The sequence below is a fragment of the Labrus mixtus genome, chromosome 12, assembly GCF_963584025.1.
Source record: "Labrus mixtus chromosome 12, fLabMix1.1, whole genome shotgun sequence".
Lineage (NCBI taxonomy): Eukaryota > Metazoa > Chordata > Actinopteri > Labriformes > Labridae > Labrus > Labrus mixtus.
The window spans coordinates 19610988-19628437 of NC_083623.1; the positions used below are offsets into that span (position 1 = coordinate 19610988).

The 17450-nt window shown below is 39.9% G+C and overlaps 1 protein-coding gene across 2 annotated transcripts in view; it reads right to left on the reverse strand.

The window, feature by feature from the left end:
* atad2b (ATPase family AAA domain containing 2B) overlaps positions 1-17450 on the reverse strand; it is a 60880-nt gene that overhangs the window by 17562 nt on the left and 25868 nt on the right. For both annotated transcript variants that reach the window (XM_061052466.1, XM_061052464.1), the window contains exons 24-25: positions 17316-17441; positions 1177-1920 (exon numbers count right to left, since the gene is read on the reverse strand). In XM_061052466.1, coding sequence (XP_060908449.1) covers positions 1177-1920; positions 17316-17441 — 870 coding nt within the window. The remainder of the gene's footprint in view (positions 1-1176; positions 1921-17315; positions 17442-17450) is intronic.

Below are 17450 nucleotides of genomic sequence, written 5' to 3' on the forward strand. Positions count from 1 at the left end.
TGATGCAGAACGACAGCAATCACACACAACCTCCTCAGAATTGAATTGGTGAGCCAAATTCAAGGCCCTTTTTGTTTTTGTCATGAACCACTAAAGAGAAAATGAATTCCAACTGCCATGAACACAAGATTAATGGTTTTTGAAGAACATCTATTTGAAGCTACTAGCAGCGGGCCCATTTCCTGTCTATTTATAAGAGTGCTTGAGAAATGTTTGGATGGAAACAAAAGCACAGTCTGTAATGAATGTGGGGGTGGAGCAGTTGACTTGTCTGTTCTTTGAGGAGCCACAGTTTGTTTGTGTTCTGTTTTGTGATCGTGCCATCCTCTGATGGGACAATACGTCAGCTCTCCAGATAGCCTCCATTCACCACAAGCAAAGCCAAAAGCTTGTAAACAATCCAAGAAACTTAATTTGGTTTATCTCTGACTTGAAGACTATGGAGCAATATTTCAGAATCCATATCACAAGACAGGGAATGTCTGCAACCGCTACACATACAGGTATATGGCTTTCACACTTGAAAAAACACTCCAGGAAAAAAAGCTGATATGTGCAGAAGGAGCTGTATGTGTGAATGCAAACAGCCACATTTTTCTTTCGGACTTCACCCAGAATTTCTCCTGTCAGCCCCCTAGTATTTTTTCTGGAGTTCGAGTTAGCTTTCTTGTATTTTTTTACTGTTGTTGCATTAATCATGGCCTCTCTTATTTATACTTCATTTAAAAAAACAAACTGCATGTTAATCTGAAGAGCTGGAGGATATTAAAAAACACATGAAACACATGAAAAGGTGGGTGAATCTCTATAAATATTTGAATATTTTGTTAACATGCTTAATTGCTTCTTTAGGGTAACGATCCAATTAGCAAGTACATGTGAAGTTTCAACTCAGGAAATAAACTGTTGGAAAAACATCAGATAAACCCAGCTTAAATAGCAATATAGACTGACCAAGTATCTGCAAAAGTGATGGATGCGCTCAAGTATTTACCCTGTAACCCAAAACTATACAATAAGAAACTGCTGTAAATTCACTATGAATCCAGCTCTAAGCAGAAAAGGTACTCTTTATCCCAGGAACAACGCTGTAAATAAAGGAACAAAAATCTTTGTGTTCTAATTAATCGAGTAATCAAAGCTGGATCACAGAAAACTTTGAGTCCAGATTTATACCTTCATTATCTTGATCTTCCTCAATATTTTCTGTTACTGTTCCTCCATCCTGGGGAGGGTTCTCCTGAGTAGTTGGTTTGCTCTCATCTCTGTCTTTGTGCTCTTCCTGATCTGTATTATGAGAGCCTTCAGCCATGCTTTGAGGAGTCCTTTTCTCAGCTTCACTGCTCTTATCCAGGCTTTGTGAGTCCAGGCTGTCCATTGAATCGTTTCCATTCACACAGTCCACATGTGATTCCAGGAGAACATCTGTGTGCTTAGGCTCGGCCTCAGCATCTGAACACTTGGTCGTGTCAGTGGAAGGCTGGATGCCAGCCAGCTTAGCCTGGCAATCCCCGTCCACCATGGGCTCAGAACTATCACCTGGACTATGAAGCTCAGTGTGTTGCTCAGTTTTCTCAGACTCCACCTCTTTGGCTGTGGGCTTCTCCTCCTCGGTTGTTGGCTCTTCTGTGGCTTCACTAACATCTGGAGGAACGGCGAGAGCTGTAACAGGAGGCTCGTTGGAGCTCTCCTCCTCTGTGGAGGGAAGGTGGGTATGGTGGCCGTTGGGCTGGGGACCCATGGTATCGCAAGATGATTCCTCATCCTGCGTCAAGCATGAGTCACTGGGCCCTGTGGCCTCCACCTCTGGCTCAGGGTCTTCGTCCTCCTCCTCTTCTGTCCCTTTCTTGTAGATCTTCTTTTTACGAATGATGCCCCGCCCCCAAGATGGTCGCCGCCGAACCTTCCGCTTGATATGATCTATGATGGAGAGAGGAACAACAAAGAGAGAAAGATTAGGTTAAAACATTAAAGGGATACTTCACTCATTTGCATTAAGCTTTGTATCATTAGAAACCTGGTAGTATTTTTGAATGGTCGTGCATCCCACCCTCATTTTCCCCTGAGATGGGAAATTTTTGTATTTCTAAGTCTGAAAAGGAGCTGTTGCAGTTAGCAGGGTGAAACTACAACACTAGTTCCTCATATTTTCGACCACTGAAGCTACAGACCAGATCACAGATCAGTGGGTGAGAACTCACTCCCAGAAAGGAAACTTAACGTCCGCCATATTGCTTGGAAGCAATGCTAACAGGCTCTATGGAGAAAGCTGATAATAGCGAAAAAATATAAATATAGCGACGAGATGGCTGCTGCCGACAGGCCGGTCTTGTGTTTTGGCCGCAAGCCCAGCCGCCGGGAGATGGCCGTGACACAAGACCGGCCTGTCGGCAGCAACCATCTCGCAGCTATATTGCTATATTGCTGCCGGCGGTGAGGCGGTGAGGACGAGGAGCCCGGGCCGGCTCGAGCTGGGGACGACTGGTAGTGTCGGTGCTCTCGCTGTTTGCCTATGGACACAGACATAGAGTCTGTTTTCTGCCAGGAATTTCCAAGATCAATTCTAGAAGATATTTTGGAATCAGTTGAGGAAATGGCCTTAAGTAAATATGTCTGTAAATGTTTTTATTACCATATTTCTACTGCTATACTGTATATTTTGGAGAAACTATATTGATCGAATTTCCCTCTGGGATTAATAAAGTATTTCTGATTCTGAAATAGAGGACCTTAGTGGGAGTGGCCTGCGGTGCTGTGCATTCTGGGATTTGGTGTCTTTCATCCACATGAGCCAAAAAGACACTTTCTGCCTTTTCACGGCCAAGAAGGCACCAACTTCAAAATGTATTTCACATTTCTACTACATATATGACCCAATGTCAATACAGATTCATGTTTCAACGGGTGAAGTATCCCTTTAATTCAAAGAGACACAAATAATCAAAAACATTTCATGATCATTAAGACAACAACAAACATGAGCGGCTTTTCAGGCCACATTCAGATTATTCTCTACCTTAAAAGTCAGTACATTGCCATTAATTACACCTACAACACTGCTGTTTTTAAGATTTGTGCCTTTAATTGAGAGATAGGAAAGTGGATAGAATCGGAAATCAGGGAGAGAGTGTGGGGAACGACATGCGGGAAAGGAGCCACAGGCCGGATTTGAACCTGGGCCGCCCGCTATATAATCTATTTCTGTACATCCTTTACCCACAATATATTAAAACATGGGTACACTACATCTGAAGGTATGACCATTGACATTGTACAGACACTAGAGAAAAAATATTAGACGAATCTCTATGTTAACTCCTTGTTCACAACAGAGCGGGACTCTCAGAGATGATCTTTTTAATGTAATGAAGATGGTGATTTAACCAGTGAGTAATAAGAGTAATAAGAGGCTGTTGTTCTATGTACCCTCTATATCTCTGTCTTCCTCTATTTAATGTGACAGATAACCAGTCTAACCATAATTCTTAAAAAAAAAGTGATAAAACAACATTGAAACATTAACTGTGATTTAAAAAGAAATTATATTTTTCTAAGCTTCAGGTAATTCTTGGACATGCATCAATGTTTTTGAATAGCTCTGCTCTGGAGACACAGCTGAACCGCCAGTCGATCCAAATTCTCATAGACAGTCTTTTCCTAACCAGGATGGATTCTTTGTTGTATACTGACCTAACCCTATTGTTGTGTGTGAACACTGATTATGAGTTTCCATGGCAACCAACAACATATTCCCTTGCCTTATGAAAAATGCTTGCCCTCTAATTCTCCTTCACCATTTCGCATTTAGGACACTAGGCCAACACAGGGGAACGTTCATGCTTCTATAAACATTACAATAATTTGAAACTAAAGAACACAAGGCCTGTCTGTAAAAATATATATGTGTGTGTGTGTGTGTGTGTGTGTGTGTGTGTCTCTGGTCAAATTTGTAATGTATAACCATGTTTTTTTTCTTTGCTCATAGTAGCAGAGACAAGAGGATTGAAGATTCCCATCAGTCACAGGATGAGGGCCGTAGATATAAGCTTGGAATCGAAGCAGATATGAAGGCAGAGTAACAACAACACTCAAAATTGGAAAATATTAGACTTTTAAATGTAAGTGAGAAATAAATGGGACACTAGACCACAGATGATGTGAGAGAAAAATAGATATTTTGCAATGTGATTAAAGTCTTAAGTTGTTTCAAGGGTGAAGCCAGAATAAAGCAAAGTTGTTTTCTCTAGCAATGTATAAAAAAAGATATGAGACGCCTTTTGATTCAAATGATTAGATAATAATACAGGTAATGAATTTAAATATTTTTGTGTTCAAAAATTCAAGTTAAAAGGTTTATAAATTATATAAGAACCAATGAATGTTGATGCTTCATTACAGATGTAGTGCATGCTACCAACAGGCAATTATTACCTTACATCACTTTGTGACATAAAGTATACACACAGTACAGTGAAAAATAATTTTCCCATGGGGACAATAAAGTCCAAGTCTAATACTGGATGAGTCCTGGTCTCATCCTTAATAATCTCCTTTGGAACAAATCTGCCTTTTATCATATGATAACTTTACTGATTTGCTGAACTGCTCTCCTCCCAAGTCACCAGAACAATTGTTCTTCAAGCTGATTGTAAGTGCACTCTCTTGTAGGCAGACTCAATATGTGCATGGACTCAGTGACAACCCTACAGCCAACTCAGCTTTTTTTCACCCTGGTTCATTGGAATCGACGTGAGTAGGGACCTCAATCTCGTAACATAAATGAAGTATTGATCCCCTGTGCCCTCATCACCTGTGACTGATGGAAAGGAGCATGGAGTTCAAAGTTGTGTCACAAAACAGAAACAAAGGGCAACAAAAATCTTGTAACATAGCCCTTCCAAGCAAACACATGAGAAGGAGTAGTGTTTTGTTTTCTTCAAAACTGATCTACTTTAATGAGGTTTCATTGTTCTTTTATATAAAAAACTTATTTATAAGGGTGCTATCTCCGACCTTGTCTAAAAGCTAATCAGAGTGAGACATCCAACAAGTAGCATCTTTCATTAAAATAAGAAACAAAAAAGAGCTCTGAAGCTGCTTCACTATTTCTTTTAAGTGGCTTGTTTGTCTAAGAAAAGAGGGGATAGATCAAGGCTAAATACAACCCTAATCATTCTGAAATTCTGTTTTCTGCTCCTATCAGAAAAAAAATGTATTCCTGTAAACTATGATTTCCAAACACTACTCTTTTGCATTTCATGAACCTACTGTCATAACCATTGAACAAATCCCAATTACTTCAAGGTTAACCGTACATTAATCATTTAAATTTTTTTAAACAGAAAACCAACATGTTAATAAACCATATAAAAGGTTAATATAGCATGATTATTTAAATATCTCTCTAGATGATGCCTTCGCTTTAATGAAATTTAACATTTCAATTCTAAGCATAAGAAGAGATTAAATCAAAACTATTTATATTTCAACCATTAAGCCGGAATTCATTTAAATGGCTTCTGTTCAGCTGAAGGTTTTATGACATATACAAACTTTTGCGATTGCTTTTGGAGTTTTAACTGTGCACTTCATAAGTATGCTCGCCTTGAGGCAAAATATGGAGAAAAAAAACCCAACATATAACCGACAGAGAGAGAGGCTGTCATGGTGACACAGGGCCTCTGGGTCTGTGTGACATGACAGCAGTTTGTCACCTGATGTGACACTTCACAATGACACCTTATGAATTGTCCAGATCAATAAATGATCCCATCCTTGCTTTGGGATATGAAGGAGATCAGTCACTTCCTTCCTATTACTTTTTCACCTAAAGGTCTGCACAGCCACATCACCCTGAATGGTTTAAAGGAGCAGTTCAATATTTGGGGAAATACACCTTTACTTTGTCAAAGGAGTTAGATAAGAGGATAACTACTATTCTATTATTCTTGTGTTGTTCACTCATAATTTGAAATATTTTTCATCACAGTAATTTCACAGATTCTACAGCGTTGTCCAAATAAACTAAGGTTGCTCTAAATGTCGTTGGTTTAAAAATCAGACTCAACTAATGGACGGCAGGTCTAAAGAGGGAATTCAGTCACCATGTGAATGAATGAAAGGCATAATTCAGTCGGGGGGCATCCATCTATTTCAGTCACTCTCCTCTCTGCTGCTCAGTAAAAGGCTGGTGGGATGACGGTGTCTGTGGTGCCCTCTTCTAAGAAGACAAATATGCCCCAATGCACCAGTAGCTCAAAGTAATGTTGAAAATGTCAGCCTACTCACACACACACATACAAAGCAGGATACGAAAGCCTTTTGGGGGACAGGTCTTTCGCTCACAGCCAGAAGACACATTCAGACAAGCTGTAAGGCAGGAGCAATGAGGTACAGAGATGTTCAACGGATGGGTTGGCTCATTGGACTGACATATGTGTTTTCACACCTTTTTATAGGAGAGAGCATTTACCTCTCCAAGGAGAATGGCAATGCCCACCTGCTAGCTGCTGTTTTAATGAAACACTTCTTGAAATCGCTATTTGGTCACAGCGTTTAACTCTAAGACCCCAAGACCAGTGATGGAGAACTAATGCTTCTTCACCATACAGCATACTCTATCCTCCATACCTTAAACATACCTGTGTTATATAGCTCTGTTTGTATGGATAAAATAGATCCCCAAATTCCACACAAAAGTGTGGGCAAGATTGCTACTGTAGAAAATAATAGTGAGTGCTTGCACTCTGCTGGCCTCAAAAGCTGTGATCTGTAGGCATATCTCATTCACTGTGAGGGAGAGACATTGTACTTTGCTAGAACTCTCTTACTTGCTAAATTGATTAGATATGTTAAAAATTAGATCCCCTGTGATCCTGTTAAGGAATTCAGGTCTTCACAGCTGTATAATTATAGGAGTTGACAGAAAGAGTTATTCAATTAAATACTGTTTACTCAGGGACTCTTCGCTCTACGAAGACACTTTATTGAATCAGGTGTAAGATTCATTTGCTTTTATATAATAGGAAATATCTGGTCTTCCATGGTTCCCAAATCCTTTCTGCCTGGCCCCCTTTTAGCAGATGCAAACATTTTCAAGCCCCTCCAAGCCCTCAACCATAAAAATTGAGTGTATTTACACTTAATTATCCTGGTTTTGACCAGGTTTTTTAAAAAGTTTTTGTGTTTGTGCATGTAAACATCATATCCTGTTTTAAGATAGAAGGAAAACGCCCTTGAGAGAACTCCGAAAGAAAACGGGATAATGCAGCATGTATATGACTATTTGTCTGAGCTTCGCTCTGTTTAACCCTCAGCAGACTGGATAATGTCTCTTGGGCTCATTAAAAGGGTTCATTGTGTCGCCATCCAAAGTGCAAACCTTAACTTTTCAAACTCTACAAAAAACTGTTTCTTGCATCGTCTGAAAGATTGTCTGCTCAAAGTAAAGATAACAAACTTCAATGCTGCAGCAAACTGAAAAATCAAACAATCCACTTTAAAGGTCCCATATTATGCTTTTTCTGGTTTTATATGCTCTTTAGTGTGTTTTCCAAGTGTCCTGTGCATGTTTAGGCACATCTATGTGCAAAAAGTCTGTGGAAACACGGCTTCTCCTACGTCCTCCTGTTAGCTGTAGCATTAGCTGCATGTAACGCTCCGTTCTAGCCCCCCTCGATAAAAATTTGTCAGTGCGGCGTCATTGTCAGTGTGAGATCACTGATCTAAGCCCATTGGCTCGTTGTGGCAAGCCCTGCAGCTCATGTTGAAATTTCCTAGAAGCGTGCTGAGCAACTGACCAATAACGACAGAGCGGATTGGCAGACCAATCAGAGCAGACTTGGCCCACGTGGGGTCTAACAGTGTGGGCACAGCAGAGCGTAGCTGACGGACTCAGAGCGTAGAGGGAGCGAGGAGCAGTACATGAAAACAGACACTTTTTTCGAACTTTAGCTATTGTGAACGTACAAAAGTAGATACATAGATTAAATATATGAACACAAAAAGGGAATAATACGGGCTCTTTAAAAGAGGAAGCAGTAATAAGTGATTCTGAAACATGAAACTTCCAATTTTTAAGATGTAACAACAGTTATTGCTTTGAACTGATTTCTTTAAACCAGACTCTAAAGATGAATAACTCATTGAAAATAAAAAAAAATTATAAAAAATGTAAGATACTTCCAGTCCTGCAATGACTTCAAAGAAGAAATCAACAGGCTTCTCTTTGTGTGCAGCAAGTCTCCATGTGGTGTCCTAACTAGTTTGGTTCCATGCTGTCAGAAGCTCATACTCTGAGACACCACACACACTGGTGTCTCTTTTTGTTACCCACCGCTGCGCCCCGTCTGTTATAACTTTGGAATGCACTGACTTTGATAATGGTTTGGTCGTATGTTAGTTTCCTCTACTACCCCTGCAATATTGCCAGACAGTGTCTAGACTTATACTACTCCCAACTCAAATTGCCCCGTGTTGCATGCAGTGGACTCTGAGGTGTTGTGAAGTTACTATTGATTGTTCTCAGCCTTCAGGATATGATAAAAGAAAAGAGCCAAAAAGGATTAAGCTAGTTTACATGGTAACAGTTACAGAATATAGGATACAAATCTGAAACATTATTCTACTAGTATTAAAATGAATGGATAATTGATCATTTACTCTCTCTCCAATAGATGAATTCATTCTTTCCTTTTAAGTATATGGCTGTACTTTTGGGAGAAGTTCATACATACAACCTTCCCACACATATCTTTAAATTATATTTCCAAACTTCTAATTTCCTCGCAAGAGATTTGAAGCATTGTCTTTGCCCGCATGTTAGACTAAATTTAATAAGGATTTGAAAATTAAAATCAGAAAAAGCAAAATGTTACCTATAGCCTTAGGATGTTCTTACCAGAGAATCAGTGCTTGTTTGATGATGCAGTTTGTGATGGAATTACATTTCTAGTGTGTCCATGAATAGATGCTCACACACATATTAGAAGTGAGCAACTCTCTGACTGGAGGAATGACTTACAATGTTTGGAGAAGAGAGAGAGTAATTAACAGTTGTTTGTCCCTAAATGACATGATAGTACCACACTTATATAAAAGCAGAATTGGTACATAAAGCTAACTAAATGCTTTTGCTGAATATGTGGATCACTGGTCATTCACATGCCTAAGATGCTTTGATAAAAAGACTGAACCAATCACAGGTGTGAAGTCAGGCAGGAGACAAGAGAGCTGATGGTATTACATAACAAACATTGACATTATGACATGTCTTAATGAATGGTTGTGCAGGCAGCTATGGTAAGAGATATAGCATCTCTTCTCTGGGTTTAATGGAGATGGACCAATTAGCCAGGATAAGAGCAATTCTACACAAGATTTCATGTAATTAAAACCCTAATCCACACACATTCCTATTTCATGATGGTTCGATGTGGCTTGTTTAATTAGACCATAACGTAAGGAGTCCCCAGAGATGTGAGCATGTGTGATTAAGTTTTAGTTTAGGAAAGTTAATCTGCACCATGGAACAAGAAAACATTAGCATGTCTTTAGTTATGTGAAAGAAGGTCTAGCAGTGCCGGTGTCAATCACTACCAAAACCAAAAGACCAAAACTAAAAGTTCATAATAGAAGATATATATATATATTTCTTTTTTTAAAGATTTCTTTTTGGGCTTTTTTATGCCTTTAATGGAGAGACAGGACAGTGGACAGAGTCGGAAATCAGGGAGAGAGAGTGGGGAATGACATGCGGGAAAGAAGCCACAGGTGGGATGTGAACCCGGGCCGCCCGCTTGAGGCTACAGCCTCCATACATGGGGCGCGCGCACAAACCACTGCGCCACCAACACCCCATAATAGAAGATATTTAAACGCGCGCACACACACATTCCCAGAGTAATGAGTGTTGTATATTTTGAACCAAACGACCATAACTCAATCAAAACATCACTGCTTTCAAATGAAGTCTGTTATACACAAATAGTCCAACTTGTAAAAAGGGGGATCCTATTGGAAAAATGGATACCAGTTTCCAATGTGTGTCCCACCAAGGAATCCATAATCAAGTCAAACTGATGAAGCACTAATACATCATGTGGATATAATTGTTCCAGTTAATTGGAAGGAGAGGCTGACAAATCATGAACCACCCATAGAAGCCTGTGAATGTTATTTCTGATGGACATGTTTTCCCAGAAAAAGTATGCAATAAAACTGCTGCATTATGTGTTCTGTTCTCCAGTATTTTGTTCTCTTTTGTTTTGTTGATGGTGGGATTCTGTCAGACTACACGTAGCATTGATATAAAGGCAAATATTCTCATTATAGCATCACATAGCAGACTCTGTTGCTTCGTCCGATACTTCCACGTCTTTTTTTACGTCACGTCTCACTTCAGGAACCCGCCCCCCAGAGCTGTCCTCCTGGCATTATCTAGATGCTTTCAGGAGTGCATATGTGAAACGGTGTGAGGAAGTCTGAAAGCAGCTTAACTAAAAAGTCTTAGCCTAGCATGGTTTAGAACAGTTAACCCAGATTCTAAAGACAAAAGCCATGTATCATAACTGAGCATTGTCATTGTTAACTCTGCTTTGCATCCAAACGCTTTGTCCATCACTCGTCCTATCTCTCTTTCTTTCACAACATCTTTTACCATCCTCAGACAGCTCAGCTTTAATTCATCTGACATACACAGAAGCAATGAGCAACACACTTTATCACTCCAATGTGACTCTTAAGGCTCATTTGTTTTCGGCATTAAAGTAAGCCATTTGCAATAATATATATGGTTACCAGCACAGTATTAAAATACAAACAATTCAATCTGTTAAAGAGGATCACCACCCAACCTTGTCAATTTGCTACACTCAGCACGCAGCAGCAACTATACACAAGGATATGCTGCGAGTATAAAAGACCTAGAGATGCAGAATGAATCTCCAGAGACACTAACACTGTCAGCTCACCCTGAAACAATAAATGGAAGCAAGAGACATCATGGATGATTTTACATTCATTTCACGCTTGGTGCCACAATGATCCGAGAGGCATCTGTACCCACAAAATGGCAGCTTAAGCTCAGCGTTTATTCGCTCTGGGCTTTGCATGGACTTTATTAGTGAGAGCCTCAGGTTTTTAAGAGTTCAACTCAAGATTGTTTCACCTGGTAGCCGAGAAACTCCGGAAGAATCTGTGTAATAATAACATTGCACATTCAGTTTCTGGCAATATTCTTTGTTTTTTGAAGTTAGCCACTTGTACTTTTTATGTGATGCAACAGGAAGACAATGGTATATTCCATCCACAGAACAGGGTGACATCTATCACTAGCGATCTGTGCTAGACTGTTCACACTGTGACTGGTGCTGTTAAATGTAACGTGCGATTTTAGATGATCGAATACAAATGTTTACCTTAAATAAATAATCTCATTTGACAAAAGAAATCCACAAGTGCTGACACAATTACCATTTTTTGTTTTTGTAGTAGGTAAATCTGTCTGAAAGAAATCTCTAATTTTCTGAGTCTATTTGCTAGAACAAGACACGAGAACAGAATGTGATTATCACATTTTCTTTTCCAATTTCAATATTAGGAACAAAAGGTGTTCTTTACTGGAATGAAGTTGAAATTGTAACCAAGGAAATTCGTGCCCTAGAGAAGATGAGACAACTACAGGGAAGAATGGCTGGAAAGAAAAAAAGGGAAACAAATCCCTTTAGCTTGTGCTGCTGGATTGAAAGCCAACTGTGATACCACATACTCTTTATTTTCAATAGAATTAAATGTATGTAATACTCCTAAAATCAAGCTTTACAAAATTAACAGTTTGGCATGTAGTTAATTAAACTAAAACAAATACCACTTTTGACGTCCTATGAATATCAGCTGACATGAAAAAGTTGATAGAAAGCTGTATTTAGAGCATGTTCAACTTTATCTGATAAAAATGAATTACTATGAGTGCAAATGAAAAGTGAAGAAGATTCAAGGGGGCTGTATGTACTCTTTCATACTGAGATGTATACGTGGAGCAACGTGAAACTAATCATTTCCCATTACCTCTAAAATAAAGGTGTGCCTGTGCTTGGTAAATTGCAATTCAAATGAGAGAGTCGGCAAGTGGAAGAAAATGATCTATCTGCTTTACCATGAAGTGAAAGCCCCTGAGAGGACCATCAATTGGAGCAGCAGAAATCATCTAATGCTCTCTGAGATTAAGAAGAAGTTGGAAGAGTTTGTAGTAAGCAGGCCCTCGTTTTCTAGAATCACCAGAGTGTCCTTTAAGTTGCAATAAGAAAATGCATTATTGACTTCAGCCAAGGTTTTTGTTGACTATGGCTAAATTGCTCATCTCTGCTGCCTACAGATAACATGGGCAAACAATGGTCCTAACCACACCTCATTTTAAGAACAACTAGCGAGACGAATGTTGACAACAGTGCTCTGTGTTTCCTGAACAAAAATGTACCTTTCCATTTACTCATTTCCACATCCACTGTGACAATACCAGCATATCCCAGACTGTGTGTCTGCTGTCCTCTCTGCTCTGGTCAAAAATCCAGGCCATCCCTTTATAAACCAATTCAGCCTGAGGTAAAAGGAGGCTGCAGCGTTAATTATGACGTTAAATATCCCATCAAGGTGATGTTTTGACATCGGCAATAGGGTGGGAAGCTGTCTGTTTGCTGTGATGTGAGATACAAAGCAGTTGGCGAGGCAAGAAACAGCAGCGTTCTATAGACATGACTGCAGCCTGGTAGCTGTTGCCTTGGGCATGGAATTGGCCGACTCGGAGGACACATTATGCAGCACCGGCATCGTTATTCTTTTCTTTCACAAACAATTCAACAGCTGAATTAGCTGCCATCTTGTCAACTGGCAGTGAAAAACGCCTGTGAGCCATGCAATAAAAAAAGGACTAAGAAAATTGCACACCATTTCTCCTGTCACATCTGAGAACAACAGACAACATTTACTTAAACATAGAGAATAATTAGACATTGATAGTTTTACAATCCATCTAAAGCATGTATCTTTAGAATTTCACTGGGAAAAATCTAATTTGAAGTCAGTTATTTTCATGGAGCAAAAGAGAAAAACTAAATGGTCTTAATCATGAATGAATGAATGAATGAAGACACTCCATATGAACTGGATCCGTGGTATGATGCCCTCTGAATGAACCCAGAGCTGTGGCCCAGGTAATGGGCCTTGGGTTTTCTGCTCCTCCTTGGGGGAAGTGGCAGGAATGAGGGAGGGAGGCAGAGAGTAGGGCTGTGAGAGACAGGGAGCCAAGAAATTGTGAAAGTGCTATCCATGCAGACATCCCTCATCCTGTTTACTCTTTCATCAAAAGCAGCATGGTCTCCCATCTCCCACCCTGTGATTTACTGAACAGCTGCCCTGGCCATCAAAATCTCAGCTTATAAACAGCCACTTCTTTAAACACCTGATTCAGAAATATACATTTAGCTCTCAGAAAGCCTTTTGCATAACTTTGGCCATAGTTCCAAATAGTACATCCCATTCCCTGCATCCACTCTTGGTTATATCTGATTTATCTGAACAGGCATTTCTCAGCTCTGGGCGAACAGCAAAGAGGGATGGGATGAAAAGAGCGAGGGAGTGTTTGCCCGGAAAAAGCCCTTTAAACTGCAGATACCAAAACAGCTCCAGATAGGCCTCCCCCTGCAGGTAATGATCTAGGATAACTTCAACCTTCATGTGTCCTGACCTTCACAGAAGAGGAAGGCAAAGCCAAAAAACCCTGAAATGACCTGGCTGCAGTAGGTGCAATTTTGGTACATTTCTTCAGTATCAGCACAGAAAATGGTCCTCTCCTCTGCCAGATACGCTGCGCTTTCATTGTGAGTCTGTGTCATATCTGCAGACATGACTGACTCTAAGATCAATTAGCTTAATAGCTGCCTTGCTGAGGTGCTTCAGGTGAGAACTGGCTGCCAATGTCACAAATTAATCACCTGATTTAGGCTAATTAATTAAAACTCTAGTGGGGGCTGATAAAGACTCTCCCAGGAGCATCTAAATTGGTGGTCCACATCTGTGACATTTGGTTTTGTAGCTAATGACTACAGCTGATAGTAATATATAAGGGTCTAATGTGTGCTGTCATCCTTAAAAAGAGAAGCGAGGTCTCTCTGGATTTTGACAATTTATCAATTAGATGATTAATGCCTGGATATTATCCTCCTTGGCTTGTCTTTGAATTTGAATTATTTATTCACCTAGTTACCTTTAACTGTTTAAGTAATTTAAACATTATATTGCTTTAATGACCCATTCATTTATCATTACTAGAAAACAGATGATAGCCTTAGAACATATCCTTGATAATCTACACCAAGATGTGTTTATTAGTTATGTCTGAACATGTGATTAAATGAAATAACAAGAGACTAATAAAACAGTTTTTGATCTTAATTATTTGGGGATTTGTTTACAAAATTACCAGATGTTAAATATGCTCATAGTGCAATTAAAGCCTCAGTGACTGAGATGTACTGCACTATATTAGTCTGTTTTTATTATGTAACTACATTCCCACTGCTGAATTGAAAAATGTGAAACAACTACTACAAGACCAATGACAAAGTCTTCAGTCATAGCTGCATATGGTTACTGTGGGCTGAAATATTTTGGGTGGAAAATTTAACTGTTGACTCTGAATAGTATATCTCTACTTATATAACCACTAGCTACTGGCTTTGCAGGACAAATGAGAAACTGCAGTGACTTCAAGACTTAGACATGCCCTGAGGCCGACTGTATTGATGACGGCCATTAGAGGCCCTCATCCCTCCCGAGGGGGTCATCTCCCTGTGAGAAGCAAAAGTTTACCCACACAGCAGGGATGCTATCAGGGATGTTCTAATGAGGGACAAGCACCACCTTGTGTTACACATATGTACTACAAAGAGATACATAAGTTTAATGTATGGCAACAAAAACAGACTATTATAATTCATAGGCTTACTGCTTCAGTTCGAAACATTTGTATTAGTCACATTTTTGCGGCAAGAAGAGGCAGTGTCACACAAAGAAGGCATCTTCTTTGGTTTGCACTGACAGTGAAAATAACTACTTTCAGAGGATATGTTGTTGTATAAGCTGCATACAGTACCTCCACAATTTTGTTTGTCGTACTCTAGATTCTGAACATCTCTCATTAATGTTGAAGGTGCCTTTATTAGCTCATCTCATCCCCCTTATTCTTAGCAGGTGGAAGCTACAGGGCATTTTACAGATTACATGTTAAACCTGCTTACCTCCGATTTGCTCAGGTAACAACCTCATTAGTCTGCCCCCCTGCCCATTCCCAGCCCTCTATTCACCCTGAGGCACCTGCCGTTTGCTACAGGTGGGCATGTAATTGCTCTGTGGCGTGGTCATGTTCTGAGTAGTTAGGAAAGAGCCGACGTGCTAATGAGGCCGCTCAGTGTGATGCTTCTCCACTGCTGAGAAGTATGTGTGAGCAGGCAGGTGTGCGACACCACATACATCTGAAATATTGTTGTAATACAACACAGCTGCTTGCTGCTGCGTCACAGACTGACTGTCTGTGTCTTGCCCCTTGTTTCTCCACAAGATTGAGTGTGCATGAGTCAAATAGGAGAATGCCAGTGCACTTGGGAGAGATTCTGATTGACTTTGGTTGTATTTAAGCATAGGATGTGAGTGCATTGGGTTTTTTCAATGCAGTCATTATCAGCATTCACATGTGATTACATGCACACAAAGCAATTGTGTATGCCAGTGGTTCTCAAACTTTTTAGACTGCGTACCACCTCCGGAAATATTTGTCTCTCCAAGTACCACCATTATGGTAGACGTTAAAACACACTGCAGGCCTATTTCTACACACATTTTACACAGGAGGTTATTTATTATTGACTGTTGGCAGCCACACTATAGGACTACTAAGGGCTAGCGCTAGAACTGGCACTTAAACTAAGACAACTCTGACATTTACCAAATCAAAAAAAAGTGCAGAACAATAAAAATGACAACTTTATACCAACAACCTGTTTGAGAATATTTAGTCTCCAGTGTTTCCCACTAATAGACGATAACTGGGCCCAAGTATATTTCCGACCTGTTCTCATTTAATTTTGCATTTATTCATAAAATTCCTGCGTACCTGAGAGAGAGAGAAAGAGAGAGCGCGCAAGAGAGTGCAGACGCTCGCTCCGCAGGCTCGGTGCAAACAGAGCCGCTTTATTGTAAGTCTCTGCGTTCAACATAGCAAAACTGCCTTTTTAAATAAATCGCTCTCGACTCCTACGGAGTGTTAAGACAGCAAAAGAGAGCAGAATCACATCAGCTTCAGAGCTACAGAGAGAGAGATAGAGAGGGTGAGCGACTGTCCGTACATGCATCACAACTGAAGCTCCTCCTGGCTCCGTTTTAAAAATGCACAGCTGCTTGCTGCTGATTGTGTACTGAACTCCAATAAATAACAGAATATCTGTTAATGTAGACCTACATTAACAGATATTCAGCTGCTTGCTGTTGTTTCAGTACTGAACTATAACGGAATATCGAGTGGAACTTTTCAAAACGCAAAGCATACTCCTGTTGTTGTTCATGTCTGTGCGCGCGCGAGCAAATATTGAGCAGATTAAAGTTGTTTGTTGCAAAAACTAGATTAATTTAGAGGAGAAAACACATTTGATATAAATACAACCCAATAGATACAAGACAGATAAGATAAGAGCACGACAAAAATGAAAAATGTTGTTTTATGCTGAACAGGTTTTTTTTTTAAATATATTGTGGAGATTGTTTTGCGTACCACCACAGGGAGCCCGCGTACCACCGGTGGTACGCGTACCATAGTATGAGAACCACTGGTGTAAGCAATTTTAAGTGGTTGGCAAAATAGTGAATTATAGTATTGGTGGTATAAATCATTTAAAACTTTTTACAAGCACTTAGTTATAACATCTATCCACCAAAATTATTAACCAACATGTGGCATGATGATGGTACATATTTCATCTCCTGGCAAGGACTCAAACCCACTATCTTTTTTTTCTTATCTATCTGATATCCGAGCTATCGAGGGCCTTAGTATGCAAGATCATCTGCCCAGGGACAACAGATGGAAATTGGCTAGTTAGCTCTGGTACAAAGCATCTTTTCTCTTGTGAGACTAATGTTATTTTGTACACTTTCCCTGATTCAAATAAACTAATAAACTAAACTAAAACTAAACTAAATTTGCCCGTATTGTTCATGTTGTGTCGTAATTCACCAAGAGTGGTATGAAAGTCTTTTTGAATACTCACTAGTGGTGCACTGTTTTTCAGTGGCCTCGCCCTGAGTGCTGCTCCTAGTTGGCTCCTCTCCTGCAAAGTGATGCTTCCTGGTTGCAACAGTGGGAGCTGCCGTCGCCTGAGCTGGCGTCTCGAGGCCTGCAATGA